Raw genomic sequence first — 19303 nt, 5'->3', positions numbered from 1 at the left:
AACAATTCAGTTTAGCTCAATTCAGCTCAACTCAGTTCAGTTCAATAAATCAGAACAAACCCTTATTCATTATTATTCCATAGTTATTTTAAGTATAACTTTAATAAGTGGTAAACTAATGTTACTAATCCCGCCTTAAAGTAGAGAGGACCTAATTAGTTCAGTAATTATTTAAGGAAATTGCTTAGCTTAATGAATAAAATATGTAGTCCATATAAACTCAATGTATTATTGGCAGTATTAATGTATTATCGACATTATGTCACCACACCCGCTAATAATATTCCAACTTTCATTACTGTTTGTATAAAGGAAAATAATTGGCAAGATTTATTTCTACCTATTACAATTACTTTACCAAAAGCACCTTTTTTGTTAATGATCAAAGTACCTTAGCTTATTTTATCAATCCTTACATTGATAGCTAATTTGTAACCGCTAATAAGGGTCTGTTTTGATTGACTAAACTGAGCTGAATTAAGCTGAATTGAACTGAACTGAATATTTTATGAGAGAATGAAATTAAGAACTGAAATGAACTGAACTGAATATTTTATCATAGAAGGAAATTAAAAACTGAATATTTTATGAGAGAAGGAAATTAAGAACTGAAGTGAACTGAATTGAAAATAATCTGAAAATGACCATGTTCAAATTGATATTGTGATAATCATGTTAAAATTTTGGTTCAATAACATTTCTTCGTTCTTGAATTTTGGATCGAAATTTTATATGCACTAGGGTTTGTTGAAATTTGTATTTTTTTTTTTTGCCATAACATGGGATAGCATGTTAACGATGAACTAGTTGATCATGATGAGTTTGTGTAAAATATTGTTTATATGTAGCTTGACTATATATGTTTTTGTTTAGGTATTATGAATTTTGGACACAACGCATGGATGGTCGTCCTATCGCCCAAAACCTCAACTTTGAGGAAGTGAGTGAAGCCCAGTTAGCCCACCCTTTGTTCTCTATTGAACAAATTCTTGTCATGGAGCTTTTTCCTAAGCTAGATTGTCATAACTCCCATAACATTAGCCATACTTGTAGCTTCTTCAAAAGCATTTGGAAACACAAGGATTGGGTTCCTTTCCATGTGATATATGCTTTGTTTAGGTTACAAGTCTCCGGTGATAAATTTGGTTGGTTGTGTAACGAAGGAAGTTGGTGGCAATAAAGGTTTTTTTTTTAATAACCTTTTGTATTTATGATTGTAAATAAAGATGACTTTGGATTGGACTGTGACATAGAACAAGCCTGCAGGCTTTAGGGTTGCACAGGCCCAACCCACCACTAATGGGCTGGGCTTAATTTGAAAAGTAAGTCCCAAGCATACTTAGGCCCGTGGGTCTAGAGGGCTGGGTCAACCTATGGGCTGGTACAAGGGCAATCTATGGGTTGGCACCGTGGCGCGCCACCTACCCCACGCGAGCAATGGCTATATATTATTGAACCAAAGCTCAACCCGTTTGTAGCGGCAAAGCCGCTAATTACAGGCTATTACAACAAATTTTCATAATTACTGCAATTACTAAATAAAACCATAAAATCTTTCCTACTTTCTTAGATAGTTTTGCAAATAAACCGATTTCTTTTTGACCTCACCATTTTCTACCAAAGTCACATGTGACTTGCCTTTGTTTCTCATTAGACACTTTAACTATTGTTGATAAATGTACCAGTCATAAAAATATTACTCCGTATTATATTCTTGTTAATGTGGAATATTCTTTAGTGAAGGGTATAACCTCCAAAATATAAGACATAGTTTAGCGTGACTCTAACAACCTAAAAAAAGTAATTATAGTGAGATATTGTTGATAACAAGGGAATATAAAAGAAAAGTATGGATTAATAGGTAGATTAGGAGACTTTGTCCATTGAAAGTAAATGAAAAAAAAAGGTTAGTAGACGACTCCATCTAATTTAGAAATAAGAACTTTGGAAAACTTTTGGAGTTCATACATATTTGGAGATTTATAAACCACATAAATTACGCACAAGAGCTTTATTAGAAGAAAAAAATATAGTAAGAGCTTAACTTTTTAATGATGAACTAATTAATTATGTTTTATTTATTTATTTATTTTTGAAGAAACAGCGAACTACTCAACTTTATACTCTAATAGAGGAATGTTCCAGATTAATATCACGTAGACATGTACTGCCACCTTTTTTGATTAAAAATAAAAAATAAAAAATTAGCAGGATTATAAACGGCATAATATACGGATTTTATGCATCCCCCTAATCAGGAAGAAAGACTTTTTTCATATTTTTTTTTGGGTCAAAAGTAACCAAAATCAGGAGAAATTGACTAATTAGGACATCATTCTTGTTTGAAGCTCTGATCAAACAAGAAAGAGTAAAACATCATTTGGTTTAGTAATTGATAACAATATACTTCACATCTAATAAAGTGAAGATCAGAATAAAAATTCTTACAATTAATAGCCTAAAATAACCAATACTATGTACAAAAGCATGAATCTACAAAAAGCACCATAGTATTGTTCATCTTAATCTTCCGATGAAGACTTCAGGACACACTGAACAAGACAGCCGAAAAGTAGTGAAAAATAGATACCCTCGAATGCATGTTAACCAATCTTTTCTGTGTTTGTGTCATCTGAAGGCCATATTATGGTCTCCAATAGCCTTTCCCGCATCAACTCCAAGTTTTCATCTGATATGAATTGATAAATCTCACCGTGGTCACATTTCTGCATCAAAATGTCAGGAAGATTACGGGGTTAGAAAAAAAAAATACAAACACTTGGACTTGCATGTAAATTGATACTGAGGAAGAAAGGAGATGAGTTGCTAGTTGCTAGCACACCTTAATCCATTTTCCATACAAATGAAGGCGTGTTACCATTATTCTTTCTGCAAGTTCTTGTTTTTCCTGTCAATTACAAGAGTTAGTATGTTGAGTTATCCCTTGGTTCTTGGTCCCTAATTTTGGGAGGGCTTCACAATTGAATGTAAAAGCATGGCTTCAGAAACTTACTTTCCCTAGGTTACGGATGAACACCTTCCCATCTCCAGGTTTGTTAGAAACGAGAAAACTGCATTGACAAAACCCAAGTTCATGAAGCTGAAATACTGCAGTTCATTCAATTCATGCAACCGAGAATATTTTTGAAAACTTCGAGCATTTATCAGATGCTCGGTTGAAATGGTGCACGTGATATACATATCAGGAGTTATCTGTCATCGATCTAGAACATTAACAGGATTCACAGACTGTAAATAACTAAATACAGAGCATAAATAAAGATGCATCTTACAAAGTCATCATATTTTTAGCTATATGACCACTCTAAAGTTTGAACTTATACTTGATTTTAATCCAACAACATATAATCAAACAGGAGCCCCATTATGTTTTGAGCTCTAAAATTTAAACTCCTCATGCTTGAGATTTTCCAAGCTTTCATTATGTTTGTCACAAGTGTTGTTTTTCAGGTCACAAAAGAGGTAGAAATGTCATGAAGACTCTAAAACACTAACCTATAAAATAGGCCACTAGAAGTTAACAGTTTTGAGCCAGCCAAGTTAATTCTTACTTCTCCAGAGCAATAGTATTTAGTAACAAAAGAAGTGCAAGGTATACAGATAAGTAAAAACTGTAAAAGATAATCAATTGCCTACTTACTTATACAGCCACGTATATTGAGTGGGATTCATTTCGTAAAGCTGGTTTAAAACAGTCCTTGTAGCTTTGTAAGTAAAATAGTTGAGTAATTGCTGCAAGCAAAATTGAGCAAGATATTTTCATCAAATAAACATTGACGTAGAAGGAGAGACAATATCATTAGTCATCAACATAAAAAAGTTTTGTAGAGTTCTCTAAGTTTTGTAGAGTTCTCTAATTTAACAGGACTGCAGTAGTATGTTGTATAATGAAATTTACGTAAAGCAGATAATTAAAAAAAAAATGATCAAATAAGTCATCATGGAGCCAAAAAATCGATCGAGTTAAAATGGTTCTTCACATCTTTTTCATTATGTAGTACAATCTAGTAAATAGCTCCATGGTTGTATCCACATACATTAATGTTTCATTCAGGGACACGGCTCCATGAGAATGGTTGATGTAAATTAAAGTACTTGTTTCTAATCCAAGAGCTACCTCCTCCATTTAAAAAACAGGAGTTAAGGAAAATCCAAATGTCGATGAGAAAGACTTAAGATACAAGTTTACAACATCAGGTATCAAGTTTTCCCCTAGCAACATGACTTTGAAATCAGACTCCCTAAACATTCATGGCAGCGTCTTGAATATAAACAAATTTACAACCTGCTCAGATAAGTTACAGAGAGTAGCATGAACCCATGGAAGCATGCACACATATCACATTCCTAAGAGCTACATCCAACACTATAGGTCCACGATGATATGCATTCACTCAAAAAACTAGGAATCAGAGAAGATTTTAGCATAGCAACATATTGCATTAGCTCTCAATGTAACAAGATCTTAACATAGTCATATGAAGAACAAACCACAATTAATCCTGGAATTCACCAAGATCTGTAAACTCTATTGTTAACAGTGCATACATCAGTACAAATAACTTATAATCATATAACTTAAGATATAGTCCAGTAAGTCCACTTTGCAGTGTCGACCACCATAGTTCAATTCAATATGATTCTTAACAAACTAAAACAATTCATTAGTCATATAGCTGATTATATAAGTCCAATTTGCAGCAAAATTCAATACAATATGATTCAACAACGGTAAACAATTCATTAAACTAAATCACTTGGTACTTTGGTAGCTTTAATGATGAAATCTAATATAATATGAACATTTTAGCTTAAATATTCAATATAATCAATGACAAATTCTCAAATAAAGATGTTACCGTCTTGACGTCCTCGAAATTGTCCTCATACTGTCCTCCAAGTTCACTGACAATCACAGGGCTTCTAACTTTCCTTTGTTTTGTTGAGCTCCTCTTATTCACAATACCCAAAAATTCTTTCCCTGAATCAACAAAAGAGCTACTGAGCTCCAATGACCCAATCTGCCTATTCTTTGATTGCTTATTACCCATCGATTTCCTGCCTAACCCGACATCTCCACCACTCTTGAGATTCATACTAGATGAATTCATGGTTTCCAAACAAATACAAGGGCAAGTATGCGAAGAATCAATAACAGGGGAAGTCAGTAAAGAGAAAGATCCCACCATTATTCTCACAAACAAAACTCAACCCACCTAAAAACACACGAAAATAACAACACCCAGATAATCAAATTCTCAAAATTCCAATGAAATGAACAAATGAGATTCTTAGGGGAATTTTAACAAACAGTTGGTGGGCATTCAAAAAGCTAGAATTTTCAGAATTTTAATCCAAAGGATGCATGAATTGGGACTTAAGGGGGGTTTGTAAACGAAGAAACGTGCTTGGAGAATAAGATTTGGAAGAGAATTGAATGTACAGGAAGCAAAGATGTGATTTTTTTTGTGAAAATTCAAACAAAAGTGATGACCAGAGAATATTATGAGGTCCAAATCTTTCCAAAGATGTAGGGTTTTTACTTATTTTGGAAGACCAAAGAAAAAAAGGTTGATGTTAGTTAACCAGTTTTGCCACACTTATTTGTGTTCACCTGGACGGTTAAGAGGATTCCAACGTTGTGGGGGTTGTTTTAGGGTAAAGCAACGTGTATGTATTGAGTTTTTGAGTTTGAAGGTACTTGCATTTTACGTGTTAAAACTGTTCTTAATTTACTTGAACGACAATATTTGTTCAAATGGTTCAAACTTTGTGCTTTTACATTACAGATTTATAGGAGTAGGTTCCTTCATTGTTACTTAATTGGTTAAATTGACTTAAGCTTACAAATTTGGTACTTATGGTGTAAATTATCTTTAAACGACCAATTTACTGGTTTACAACTTGCACTGATGTCATTAATTCAAGCCTACCACGAACATTTATGACAAATTGACAACAAATAACGATCATACATGGTTCCAAACAACATTATATGACCCCAAGATATATCCCCTAGAATTTCAAGTCTTTTCGACACCGGGCCTCGAAACCTCCAAAATTTCTCAAAAAGCGTGGAAATTAGCCTTCAATTTTGGAATTTTATTTACTTTTTTCGCCCGTAAGTAAAAATTGCCGAAGTATACCCTCCGAGAGTTCAATTGGCCGGGTGGAACCATCCAATTTGCCTTCAAACAAACAATTTACCGGCCGGTTTACAACTTGCACTGATTTCATTAACTCAAGCCTACCACAAACATTTATGACAACATATAATAATCATATATGGTTCAAAACGATATTAAATGACCCCGAGATGTATTCCCTTGAATCTCAAAGATTTTCGACACCGGGCCTCGAAATCTCCAAAATTTCTCAAAAAACGTGGATATTAGCCTTAAATTTTGGATTTTTTTTGACTTTTTTTCGCATGTAAATAAAAATTGCCGAAGTGGTTACCATGGTCCCTAATACCCTCTTGGAGTCTAATTAGGTGGGTGGAACCATTGAATTTTCCCTTAAATGGTGAATTATGCGGTTTACAACTTGCACTGATTTCATTAACTCAAGTCTACCACGAACATTTATGACAACATATAATGATCATCAATGCTTCCAAACGACATTATATGACCCTGATAAGTATCCCCTAAAATCTCATTTCTTTTCGATATCGGGCCCCGAAACTTTCGAAATTTGTTTAAAAGCATAGATAAGCCTTCAATTTTTGATTTTTTTGACTTTTTTCGCACGGAAATAAAAATTGCCGAAATGTTTACCATGGTCCTTAATACCCCACGGGAGTCCAATTGGGTGGGTGGAACCATCCAATTTGCCTTGAAACAACCAATTTACCGGTTTACAACTTGCACCGTTTTCATTAACTAAAACCTACCACAAACATTTATGACAACATATAATGGTCATTTATGTTTTCAAGCGGCATTATATGACTCCGAGATGTATCCCCTAAAATCTCAACTCTTTTCAACACCGGGCCTTGAAACCTACAAAGTTTTTCAAAAAGCGTGGATATTAGCATTCAATTTTGGAATTTTTTGACTTTTTTTCGCCCGGAAAAAAAAATTGTAGAAATGTTTACCATGGTCCCTAGTATCTTCCGGGAGTCTAATTGGGTGGGTGAAACCATCCAATTTTCCTTTAAACGACCAATTTACCGGTTTACAACTAACTTACACCGATTTCATTAATTCAAGCGGCCTACTACGAACATCTATGACAACATATAATGATCATATATGGTTCCAAACGACATTATATGACCCTGAGATTTATCTCCTAATATCTCAAGCCTTTTCGACACCGGGCCTCGAAACCTCCAAATTTTCTCAAAAAACGTGGATACCAGCCTTCAATTTTGGAATTTTTTGACTTTATTTCGCCCATAAATAAAAATTGCCGAAATGTTTATCATTGTCCTTAATACCCTCCGGGAGTCCAATTGGGTGGGTGGAACCATCTAATTTGCCTTTAAACGGCCAAAATTTACCGGTTTACAAATTGTACCGATTTACCGATTTACAACGACCAATTTAATTAACTTGCACCGAACCCGAATAATAATGCCATTAAGGTAGGCTGATTAAAAGAAAAAAGGTAATAGTTACTAGGGGTAGTAATTAACAACTTTTTTTTAGGGGTATTCATTCACAAAGACCTCTTCTTTTTAAGGTAGTAATTAACAAAGTTTTCAAAAATACTTTGTTTACACTTATATTATAAACAAAAGCTTGTAATATATATAGTGACCCGGACTTATGATTTTTTACCATGGAGAAAATGTGCATTGTATCTTGACCCCTAATATGAGTTTTATCATTTCCTGATATAGGACGTCATGGACAATGAGTATTATTGTGTCAATATTCCTACTTTTGAGTCTAAAAGAAGAGGCCAAGACGCTACTTCCCACAAATAATTGGCAAAAATTTATTACCGGTGTTATTGTAGACCGATTCCATATTTCCATATTTCCTATGATTCTATATAAGTCATCGCATAATGAATACTTAATTTTTCCCAAAATGATTGCATAATATTTAATCAATTACATACTACTAAAAGTGAATCTGAAGGAACACTTGACAACATATTATTAAAAAAATTTCCGCAAAAATTACTTTATAAAAAAAATGGTTATTATATAAAAATAAAGATCGCGTTTAGATTATGACTTTTTTTTTATATATAAAATCTAAAATAAACTTCCTAAAACATCAACTTGCACATTATAATTTATAACTATGAATATTTTCTCTCACATGTTTTAATTGTTTTAATATATTTCATGCACTTTAATACCTTATGAATCGATTCTTTAATTTTTATATAATTATATTATTATCATAATTATTCAACAACCGTGCAAATGCACGGGGTTTAACCTAGTTATAATTATAGACCAATTCCACAAGATTTTATGTTATATATGTACATGAAAATTCAAGATCAATATCATTTACCCCTACCTTTTACATATGATTCTTTGTGAGTCATTGTACATAGTAACAATGAATATCTTATTTTTCCCAAAAGGGTTACTTAATTATTATTGTTTTACCATAAAACTTATTCATAATGATCATTCTTTGACCTATTATCCTACTTGTATAACATATCTCCCACCTAAGTATAATTCAATCAATAACAAGTTTTAGTAGTGTTAGAGACACTAGGAAAAATGGTAGCCTATTCAATAAAATTCATGTTAATTCTTTGTATTCTACTCTCTTATCTTCCTCCATTATTCTGCAGTTTTGAAGATGAATTATTTCTCTTAGGTACAAACTATTTTATCCAGAATATATGTAACAAAACCCGAGACAGGGACAATTGCCATTCGATTTTTATGCACAACATACAACACGAAGGCAAAGGCATAGATGAAACCGAAAGTCTAACATTGGTAGCCAACTAGCCATTGATCAAATGTTACAAATTTTGTATGAAAATTTGAAGTACATACAAAGTGAAAAGAAGAAAATGATGCAAATGATTAATCACACAAGTATACGCGATGACAAAGAGAGCTTTAGGGAATTCATAACGTTTTTTGAGAGGAACTACTTTGAGATGAAGATGGGAGTTGAGGAGGCAAGAAAGCAGGTGATTAATACTCCTATTAAGAATTTTCATACTAAAAAATAAGTTGATGAAGCATATGCCAAAGCTAAAGAATTAGTAGTTTATGAGATTGGGAATTGTGAAAATATGGTGGATGAAGTTATTGGTGATTTGTTCTTGGATTCAAGTTTAGTTCACCATATTATTGAAAGAAATCAAATTCTTGGTTTGTTGATTGAGATGTTTGTTGGTGCTAGTGAAAATTTAGCATGGGTGCAAACTGGAGATGACGAAAATGAGGGAAAAGGGTTCAAGCAATTTATGTTTTATGTATGGCTTTTATACCTTGTTGGAGCCTTTGGATGCTTTGTTTACAATAGTCGTGATTTATATGTTGCTATGTTTGGTCGCGATGGGTTCAAGCATGGATGCTTAATTCGCAGTGCTCATGATTTATTTGTTGGTATGTTTAGTAGCGATGGGTTCAAGCGATTTGTTTATTGTGTATGGTTGTTCTGTCTCGTTGTTATTTGTATGTGTTTGATTTACATTACTTATGCTTCATATGTCATTGTATTTGGCATTGAAGACTAAAGTAGTGTGTTTATAAACCGAGGATTACTTGTTCTATATTCTAATAACATGGATATTGATGGAGAGTTTATACTTCGTACTAGTATGGAGTACTACTCATCGATTTTTGTTTCGAAAAACAACTCATGATTAAGCTTTTAGACTTCATTAGTCCATATTGCTCTAATAGACTAATATTTGAACAAGTAGGCTTATATAACAACCAATTTCATACAATTTTGAAGTATGATAACACAACTTTTGCAGATACGATACATGATGATACAAAATTTTTGATTCACTACATATTCACAAGAACATGATGGTATTCAGACTATACTACTGTAGGTCTAATTTTCCTATGATATGAAAAAAAAAAAAAAAAAACTGGCATAAGATATGTACAGATCAGACCATGAAATTAGACCGTTCTACTTATCAGACACAAAAGTTCTTTCAATGGCCAAGAATTCTGTGGTGAATTCATCATCATTCTTGGCTAACATAACTTTCAGGCTAATGTTTATATTTCTGCTTCTTAGCAATAGAAACCTTGGCTTTATTTTCTTTTCCATTGAGTAGCTGAAATACCTGGGATAATCCACAACTTCCTTCACTGACTTGCCCATGGTGTAGACCAGGAACTGCAACTTTGGCCTCAACACTTCCTCAATGCTGTACCCAAGAAGAGGAGAGAAGCGTACAATCATTGTAGCAATATGTCTCTCAGTTAACCCAGCGTTCATCAAGTACCTCAATCTGTTTACGCAGAGAATAAATAAAATCAGTTATGCTAGTATGAGTGGAAAACTTTCCAAACTAACTTTCTGCAGTAATGATTCAATTGGTATGGTATGTGACAGCATGCTTTGTGCGCCCATTATTCTGTGGCAATATGTTTAAACAGAACTTTGGTAAAAAAATATGCAAAGCCAGTTGAGAGCTTCACCTTGGCTTGACGGTACTATCCACATCAGATATCAAAAACTCAGGGTATTTCTTTATCACCCGAGGGAGATCTTTTTCTGATATGCCCAAGCTGGTCAAGAATTCAAGCTTTTTCTGATAATTTTCCACAGTTCTTGTTGCAAAAATTTCAGGGCACCGAGCTAGGATTGTACCGATGCTCTCCTTGTCAAAACCCACATCTTGCAGAAAAATAACCACCTATATAACCGGAAACTTTCCACTTAGACAATAATGAACAGATGAAACAGCCTCCCGAAAGCAATGAACTGAGAAAAGAACAGGCGGTACATGACTCATATGGCATGAAGAAGAAGAGGGCAGTTTTAATAAAAACAATAGAAGACAAGGAACAAAATCTTAGCAGCTCTAATCAAAGCTGATTCAAATACAAGAGAGGTCTTCAGAAATATCACATCAGCAGCAACAAATGTTTAAGCAGAAGTGCAGAACAGCCCATAGTAAAAAAAAAAAAAAAAAAAAAAAAAAAAAAAGAACAGGCACCAAGTTACCTTCCGAAACTCCTCAGGTCGCCGCAGTAGAAGCTGAGGACTTGTAGCTATAGCCTTACCCAGTTTTGTAGTTCTCACACCCTGGTCATCAAACTCTTCTATCATTGGCTTCAGCTTGCTTGCTGAACAGCCCAGCAGAAGTGGCCAATCCCTTATTGCTCGCTCTATGCACACTTTTGGTACCTGCCATGAACAGATTCATCCATAAATAAAAGCAAACATGAGTATTGCTGCTGATACTGTTAAGTATTGTTGGAAATCTACAGAGGCCTTAATCCTGTAAAGGAAGGGGGTTGGGATGCACATGACCTTGGATTCTTAACAAGTTTAATTCAAATAGCCCAACACTAAACCATCAACAACCAAAAGACAGCAATCCATTAATGCAGTAACAGATAATATAATTGAAATGCAGGAAAAAGAAAAGAAAAAAAAGAAGAATAAGTGTATCCAACATTGAAAATGTTCAATCACAATTGATATTTTCAGGCAAAACCACAACGAAAGTCTGAAGACATGTTTACAAATTTTGAATTTCAACAATATGCATAAACTACAATACGAAGGGCCACACATTCTCAACAAGTGGACTTGCTGCACCAAGAGGATGATTATATTGGATTTCCAAGCATTATTTGTCAGAAACAAAAACTAAGAACTGACACTAAGGCTATGGCTTCTTTTCTACATAGTAAATATCTAAATAAACTATACCCTATAACTCTGCAAAGCAATGTTTTACTACAGGATAGTCAGTTATCTTGCATATTATTTACAATGTAATCACATAGGTCATGAAAAAAATATATCAATGAAGATAGCTACTGATGTGAACACATCAGGTTTTGTAACACCTTACCATCTCAGTTTCAAAGAAAGCCAAAATATCATTATAATTTTTCTGGATGCTTTTTGACAACACCCAAGGATATTTCACCAACATCCTGCCTAATTTTTTGTCCAGTGCTCCAACCTTGAAGACAGAATAGGTATTAATTCAGTAAGACAAAGTAGGCAATAGCAAAAGTCATAATGCAAAATCATCCCTGTGAACGCAAAGTGCGTGATAGCACACACATAAGTTAAACAGCAGGGCAAGACTAAGTAAACTTTACCAGACAAGTAAATTTCATTATTGGCAGAATGATCTTAGAATGCACCAGACAAGTAAAATTCATTATTGGCAGAATAAACTTAAGATTTTTATTTAAGATGCCACAATGCCAGTGCATTTCAAGTCAACAAAGATTCTGGAAGAAGAAGCATGAAATTTTATATTTTATAAGTACCAATATCTATGAAGGTAAAAATCAACCATAGAAAAAATTATATATTTATTTTTACCATCTCAAATGTCCACGATCCAGCTCCAATTTCTGCTTCAATGTCGCGAAAAAATAGTGGGGGAAATAGTAGTAAAACATCTCCCATGCATTCTCTTGGAACTCCAGCATTCTCCATGAAGTTCATCATTGGTTTCATATTTGATTCTACTGATAGCAAAAGAATGCGAGGAAATGACTCAATGAGATACCTAAAAGAAGTGTCGAAGGATCCTAACATATTCAAACCACCACGTCTTGCTTCAATCTGTTGGGGCAACAAGGGAAGCATCCTTAAACACAACACAGAAAAGCATACTTCTCCGTTTCTTTTTAATTGCAACAATTACCAAAAATAGAAATTTCAAATTAATTGCAACAAATGTTTTCTTTCCTAATTTGCAAGTATCTTGTTCCTATCTCTCTCTTCATTATAGGCCCCACTTTCTCTCCCTATCCATTTTCCTTCCGCATTAAAATATTGCCTTGGAGTTCACCCACTTGAGTTTGTTGCAATTAAAAAAAACAAATGAAGTATTAGTAGGCTACATAATTCACGAGATTAAATAATGTACGAAATACTCTTATATAAATCGAAACTTGATCTTTACTAAATACAACTATTTAAAAATCAGGTTTTACTTATGATTAAAAAATACTTCTGATCAAAATATACTTTTTATAGTTGATTAGTTTATGTAAACTTCTATTTTCAAAGCACATTTATTAACTTATATTCATTAATTAAGGGGAATTGGAAGGGAAAGGAGGTAAAAACATGAAAGGGTGGTTGTCACTTCAGTAGTAGTTAAGGACTAGTGTCATGAAGTGATGCTTTTAGCAAACCAATGGGTTGGAAAGACAAATTAAGGAGACAGAATAGAACTACAAACCCTAAGTTAAGCTATTTTGATTTTTCATGTCATGAATATTGAACATAATGACACAGTTCTTGATTTAAAAAATTTGAGGCCATTGTGGGCATTCATTAAAATCAATAACCCAACAAATTTAATCCTAAGGGCTCCCTTTAACCAGGAAATAAATCCACCACTTCTAAGTTCTAACAAATATTAAGTAACCAAAATGTAAACCAGCTTCAAAGTCACAAGAGATTAAGGCTTCTATTTAACTACCAGATACACACAATACTTAGTGACGAAAACTCACCTTTTCAAAAAATGATAAAGTTTGTTGCAAATCCTCATCTATTGAAATTGAAAGGTAGAGCATCATACGACGGGCACGCTTGCCAATTTGTCTTTTGTCATCACTGCCAGAAAAACATATTTCCTTGACATACAAAACCTATAACAAAGACCATATAAGCAGCAATCCAGAAAGTGCCTTTGACACCATACACTCGAAGCAAACCAGTTAGCTAGCAGCAAGTTACGATGCCACAGTTATTGGAGACATTGGAAGTGCTCAACACTTGGCAAAACACCCCAAGAATTGTTTCCTTCCCTTTTATAACCATGAAAGAAAATGAAGAAATCATTGCAATAAAAAGATCAATGAAAGTCACTTTTCTCTCCTCTATCAAAGGAAGGTGATTACAAGTTGAATTATAAAGCGTCGAAAAATGAATGAATTACTAGTGCCACTTTACACTACAACCAGCACATCAGATGTCAATTCATCAATTCCACAATCCTTCATCAAGTTTTATTCTGAACAACATTACTTTTATTAGTAAAATACTAGGCCAACAAGGCGAACTTTACCACCACGCCCACGATGGAAGACATTTTCGTTTCGCAATTTTCCAATACATGAAGCCAAAAGTCCTAGAACATGAGCATACTTAAAAAAAAAATTAAAACTTACAATTACTAGCAGCTTCTAACACATCTTCCTCTTCCTACATCAATACCAGAATCACAATTCACTTGCTTAACAATTGTCATTCACCCTTCAAAAAAGGGCTATTTATGAATCTTAAGAATACCCAAAAACCAAAATCAAATGCATAGCTTAACATCAAAATTCTGCTTCTTTATGACATCAATCAACCAAAGCCTTATTCCAACAACAAAGCTCCCCTTCCTCCATCTCCAACAATTAAAAACCTGATTCTAATACAAACCCAGAAGTAAGTCTAACAAATAAAACCTCATTCTAATCTAACAATCAAAAAGCTGATTCTAATGCAAATCCAGAAATAAGACTAACAAAGAAACCTCATTCTAATCCAACAATCAAAACCCTATTATAATCCAAAATAATAGAGCAAATAAAAATTACTTGTATTAAAAGAAAACATGAAAACCCCAGAAAAAAAATTCCAAACAAATTCAAGTAAGTAAGACAAACAAACCTTTTGAATAAGAGAAGAAAGAGACTGAGATGAAAGAAGGCGAGCAAGATGAATAGCAGAAGCAAGACTCAACCCAAGACTCTCCAAATAAGGGATTTTCCCATTATCACCTTTCTCCTTAGCAATGTACTTAATCTTCTCCTTCAAAGTAAGGGGTGCCGCCGCCATTTCCACCTTCATCCAAGAGTTCCACAGCGCCAGCTCGTCGAGCTCCGCGACACTATCCCTCAACATCTTCGCATATTGCGGCGCCTTCGAAGCGATTTCTTCCGATACTATTTGTGGTTCCACCCCAGCTTCGGCTACAATTTCGGCAATTCCTTCCACAACTTCGCTCTCCAAAGAGGAAGATGCCGGCCCAAGGGAGTGGGATTTTGCTTTTAGGGTCAAATTCGTGTTGTTGTGAGAAAGTGGTTTCAGACATTGATGATGAGGAAGAAGGTGATGATGATAAAAGAGGCTGTAATTTCTGTGAAAAGTTGGAGAAGAAGAAGATGGTGGAAATAGTGGAGAAAATGACATTGATGAAATTGAAGGTAATAGCATTTGATTTTAATGGGGAGGGGAATGAAAATATGAATTCTCTCTTGTGAAAATATGGGTTTTGGTGATATTTCTTGTTGGATTCAAGGGTTACTTTTGTTGAAAGGAATCAATTTCTGGGTTTGTTATTGAAAATTGGAGAAGATGAAAAGCAGAGAAAAGGGTTCAAACGACTTGGTTTGCGTTACTTGGGAAGTTAGGAGTATTATGCCACTGCGTTTGGTAGTGACTAGTGATTAGTGAAGACTAAAGTCGGAGTAGCATGTTTATAAGTTAAAGGAGGATGACTGGATGAGAACCTTTTTTCTCAATTGCAATTTAAACTCGCTTAAACGGATAGCTCTTAACGGATATCTCTTAACCGCTCTATTCACGACATCAACTCGCTTAAACGGATAGCTCTTAACCACTCTATTCACGACATCAAGCTAAGATTATGCGTAATATATCCTTTCTACGGAGTAATACTCATTGATTTTTGTTTTGAAAACAACTCAAGATTAAACTTTGATTGTATTGTTATTAACATTACTCGATTTGTTATTTTTTAAGAAAATAAAACGAGTGATTGTTTTTGAAGAAAACAAATCGATTAATGTTTGTATTGTTAACATGCTTCACTAAATCGAAAAAAAAAAAAGTAACAAAGGTACCACTAATCCTAAGTGGACACTATGATAGGAATTAGTTCAAAAACCGACACAAACACAAAAATTTCATCTTTAAGCAATTTTTAGGGAAATTGTCCGTTTGATTTTATAAAAAAAATCTTCAAGGGTGAACCTTGTAAAAGCCCATAACTTTTGTAAAGTTAAAGCCCGTAACTTTTGTAAAAGCCCATAACATTGAAACTTAAAGCCCATTCAATTAATAAAGACTCTGAAGAACACGAGCTCCAGGAAAACACCCTAAAAATCAGCAAGAAAAAACAGGAGAGAGAAACTGTTAGAGAATAGAGAGAGAAAATTCAAGGATTTCAGACGACAAATTTCCAGAATTCTTAATACGATGTTTTACAACAGAGGAGGGTAAGTCTTTTTATTTGATTTTATTTTTCTGCGAAATATTTGATTTTTAGTACTGTTTAATCTTTAATTTTTTTATAATCTTTCATCGATTTTTGCTTATTTTATATTTGATTATGTTCTTAGTGTTTTGTAACTTATAACTTTGAGTATTTCGTAAGATTTTGCTTGATGTTTAAAGTTGGGTATCTGAATGATGTTTCATCGATTCAATTGATATATGATAAGAAGAAAAACTTGGGAACTTGATAATTTTATAATTGATAAAGTTAGGGTTGATTTATTGTTATTATGATTGTTTTTTGGGTATTTTTGAAGCTGAAATATGCGAAAGAAGTTACATTTGGTTTTATTTTGGTGCAATTTGATTAATTGTGATCTAGGGTTTTAGCACTGTTGGGTGTTTGAAAATGAAATTGCAATTTATTGAAAATGAAATGAGAACCAACAATTAGTTGGTTTTGTAAGAAATACGATTTCACTGCAAAAATTTGTGCGATTGTTGGATACATTTTGGGGAATCTGTTAAAAATACTTCTTTTGTGAAGTAGTAGCTCGCTTCAATTTAGATATGTAAGCGCGACTGTGACTTCTTGAGGACAGAGATTGAATGTTGTAGGTGATATATATGTCCTCGTTGAAGGTGGAAATGTCCTTGTGTAGTTATTTTATAGGTAACATTGGCTGGTATAGTGACAGGTTTGCCGGTTATGAGTTGATAGCTAGATCCCTGTGATCTGAACTAGAGCTACTAAGTGGCTTATTGAAGTCATGGCGAAATTTGAATGTATGTCTTGTTTCTTTGTACGTTGCTTATTTATGGATTTGAAATAATGATTAGATACGGAGATTATGCTGATGGTCGAGAAATGGGTCCAAAGAGACAACGGTTGATGGAGCAAGGATCTTCATATTACGGTGCATCACCTGGCTATGGGGCTTCTCCTGGCTATGGGGCCTCAACCCCCTATGGAGCTTCACCTGGTTCAAGTATCATGTATAACCCTACTCCGTATGCTGGATATGTTAGCCAACTTCCCCCATTCCCTGTTGTCCGACTCCGTGGTCTGCCTTTTGACTGTACTGAAGCAGATGTTCAAGAGTTTCTTCGTGGTTTGGACCTTGTTGATATCCTATTTGTTCATAAAGGGGGTCGCTTTTCTGGGGAAGCATATTGTGTTCTGGGCTATCCTATGCAGGTGGATTTTGCCCTCCAGAGAAATAGACAGAATATTGGTCGGAGATATGTAGAGGTTTTCCGAGGCAAGAGGCATGAATATTATAAAGCTATTTCAAATGAAGTTTCAGAGGCTAGTGGTGTTTCTCCACGTCGTGGTTCTAGAGCAAAGTCATATGATGAAGGAAAGGAACAGTTGGAACACACAGGAATATTGCGATTAAGAGGTTTGCCTTTTTCAGCTAGAAGGGAGGATATCAAGAACTTCTTTAAAGATTATGTTCTTGCAGATGATGCTATTCATATCACTTACAATTCTGCTGGTAGGCCATCTGGGGAAGCTTTTGTGGAGTTTCCTAGTCCTGAGGATTCTAGGGCTGCAATGGTTAAAGACAAAATGACTCTTGGGAGTCGATATGTTGAGCTATTTCCTGCACTTCGGGAAGAGATGGATGACGCAATTGCTAAAGGAAGGTGTATATCTTATCTTTTCTTCCCCCTCAACTTCAGTTCGCATGCATGATCTATGTGTTTCTTTTTAACCAACCCTATGCCCATCATCCTATATGATTTGTCTTAATGAAATCTTTAATTACTATTTAATGGTAGCCTTCTAAACTGTTTTGAAGTATGTTTTTTGCAAATTGCTAATTTTTTTCACTTCGGCTATTATCCTTTTGGACAATGGACATGTTCCCAAGATTCCAAGAATCCCATTTAAAGTTTTTTGAAGGAAATGTATGTACATCCTCTCTTTCCAAAAGATCTACCCATAATTTTGAAGTATGTTTTTTATGATGGTACCCATTACAATATTTACACTTTCTGGCTCACTCTATACCCACCCACTTTTTATTCTCTGTTAATTAATTCACCTTTTTCTTACATCAACTTAACTCTATTAGAAATAAGAGTCCGCAATAAATAGGTGCATAAAAATTATGGAGGGAGTATTACCAAATTAGTGACTTCACATGTCATCTGGTTTGATTTCTGATGAAGAATTTTGGATATTTGTTTATGTTGTAAGCTTCTGTGTTATAAACTCATTATTGTTTGAGGGTTTACTCAACATAATGTAGTTCATAGGTTGATCAAAATCTTCGGTTGTTAACTTGTTTCTTTAACAAGCAGGGCAAATTCTCAAGATGACCTAAACGAGCCAATTAAACATACTGGAGTCTTAAAATTGAGGGGATTGCCTTTTTCAGCCACAAAGGAGGACATAATAGAATTTTTCAACGGATTTGTATTGTCAGAAGATTCAATCCATATTACATCTATGTCTGATGGGAGGGCAACTGGCGAGGCTTTTGTGGAGTTCGCTAGTGCTGAAGATTCAGAGGCTGCAATGGAAAAGGACAGAAAGTCCCTTGGAAGTCGCTACATTGAGCTCTTCCCCTCTTCACAGGAAGACCTGAACGAGGCTCTCTCGAAGGGACGGTGAAATTACAGTCATTTAGTCATGGCTTTCCTTTACCTTTTTCTTCTCTTTTTTTTTTTTTTTTTTTTTTTTACTCCAGTTCCTTTTTATGACATCGTCTTGAATCCAGAATAATTTAGGGGCACTTTTAGATGCTTTATATGTAACATTTCAGATTAACTTTGCATCATCAGAGCATGTATTTGTGAATCTTATTTTTATGAAAACTATTAAAGCAAGTTCAAGTCTTAACTTCGTTTTTGTTAAACTTCTACTCCCTCTTTTTACCAGCTTTGTGCCAGTTCAACATCTTCCGCAGTTTTAAGGAAAGGCAGCC

General features: G+C 34.3%; 3 protein-coding genes across 4 annotated transcripts; 1 reads left to right on the top strand and 2 right to left on the bottom strand.

Moving 5' to 3' along the window:
- Window positions 1-2278: 2278 nt before the first annotated feature.
- On the bottom strand, window positions 2279-5677 carry LOC110696035 (chaperonin-like RbcX protein 2, chloroplastic). The gene is made up of 5 exons (XM_021873299.1): window positions 4881-5677; window positions 3662-3753; window positions 3014-3071; window positions 2843-2908; window positions 2279-2726 (listed from the first exon to the last, which is right to left on the bottom strand). Exons 1-5 carry the CDS (start codon window positions 5208-5210, stop codon window positions 2604-2606), a joined length of 669 nt encoding a protein of 222 aa, XP_021728991.1. The 5' UTR covers window positions 5211-5677; the 3' UTR covers window positions 2279-2603.
- A 4246-nt stretch (window positions 5678-9923) lies between these two features.
- On the bottom strand, window positions 9924-15747 carry LOC110696034 (transcription termination factor MTERF2, chloroplastic-like). 2 transcript variants are annotated; one of them, XM_021873297.1, is made up of 7 exons: window positions 14799-15746; window positions 13649-13786; window positions 12501-12746; window positions 12016-12129; window positions 11157-11339; window positions 10628-10845; window positions 9924-10437 (listed from the first exon to the last, which is right to left on the bottom strand). In XM_021873297.1, exons 1-7 carry the CDS (start codon window positions 15342-15344, stop codon window positions 10110-10112), a joined length of 1773 nt encoding a protein of 590 aa, XP_021728989.1. In that variant the 5' UTR covers window positions 15345-15746; the 3' UTR covers window positions 9924-10109. The 2 variants fall into 2 exon arrangements, with proteins under 2 accessions (XP_021728989.1, XP_021728990.1); XM_021873298.1 differs by lacking the exon at window positions 12016-12129 and having other exon boundaries at window positions 14799-15747.
- A 472-nt stretch (window positions 15748-16219) lies between these two features.
- Window positions 16220-19218, top strand: LOC110696033 (heterogeneous nuclear ribonucleoprotein F-like). The gene is made up of 3 exons (XM_021873296.1): window positions 16220-16369; window positions 17208-18017; window positions 18678-19218. The coding sequence occupies exons 1-3, from the start codon at window positions 16350-16352 to the stop codon at window positions 18988-18990; spliced, it is 1143 nt and encodes a 380-aa protein (XP_021728988.1). The 5' UTR covers window positions 16220-16349; the 3' UTR covers window positions 18991-19218.
- The last annotated feature ends 85 nt before the right edge of the window (window positions 19219-19303 follow it).

Source organism: Chenopodium quinoa, unplaced genomic scaffold (genome assembly GCF_001683475.1).
Source record: "Chenopodium quinoa cultivar QQ74 unplaced genomic scaffold, ASM168347v1, whole genome shotgun sequence".
Lineage (NCBI taxonomy): Eukaryota > Viridiplantae > Streptophyta > Magnoliopsida > Caryophyllales > Amaranthaceae > Chenopodium > Chenopodium quinoa.
The sequence above is the reverse complement of the archived record's forward strand: the minus strand, read 5'-3'. Positions and strand labels throughout refer to the sequence as shown.

Excerpts from the sequence above, each read along its gene's own strand:
- LOC110696035 (XM_021873299.1), bottom strand. The coding sequence starts at position 5,210 with ATGGTGGGATCTTTCTCTTTACTGACTTCCCCTGTTATTGATTCTTCG. Across the intron at positions 2,909-3,013 it reads TCATCCGTAACCTAGGGAAA|GAAAAACAAGAACTTGCAGA; the intron begins GTAAGTTTCTGA and ends TGTAATTGACAG. Across the intron at positions 2,727-2,842 it reads TGTATGGAAAATGGATTAAG|AAATGTGACCACGGTGAGAT; the intron begins GTGTGCTAGCAA and ends ATTTTGATGCAG.
- LOC110696034 (XM_021873297.1), bottom strand. The coding sequence starts at position 15,344 with ATGCTATTACCTTCAATTTCATCAATGTCATTTTCTCCACTATTTCCA. Across the intron at positions 13,787-14,798 it reads TTTCTTCTCTTATTCAAAAG|GTTTTGTATGTCAAGGAAAT; the intron begins GTTTGTTTGTCT and ends TCTTTGTTATAG. Across the intron at positions 10,846-11,156 it reads GACCTGAGGAGTTTCGGAAG|GTGGTTATTTTTCTGCAAGA; the intron begins GTAACTTGGTGC and ends CCGGTTATATAG.
- LOC110696033 (XM_021873296.1), top strand. The coding sequence starts at position 16,350 with ATGTTTTACAACAGAGGAGG. Across the intron at positions 16,370-17,207 it reads ATGTTTTACAACAGAGGAGG|ATACGGAGATTATGCTGATG; the intron begins GTAAGTCTTTTT and ends AATAATGATTAG. Across the intron at positions 18,018-18,677 it reads GACGCAATTGCTAAAGGAAG|GGCAAATTCTCAAGATGACC; the intron begins GTGTATATCTTA and ends TTTAACAAGCAG.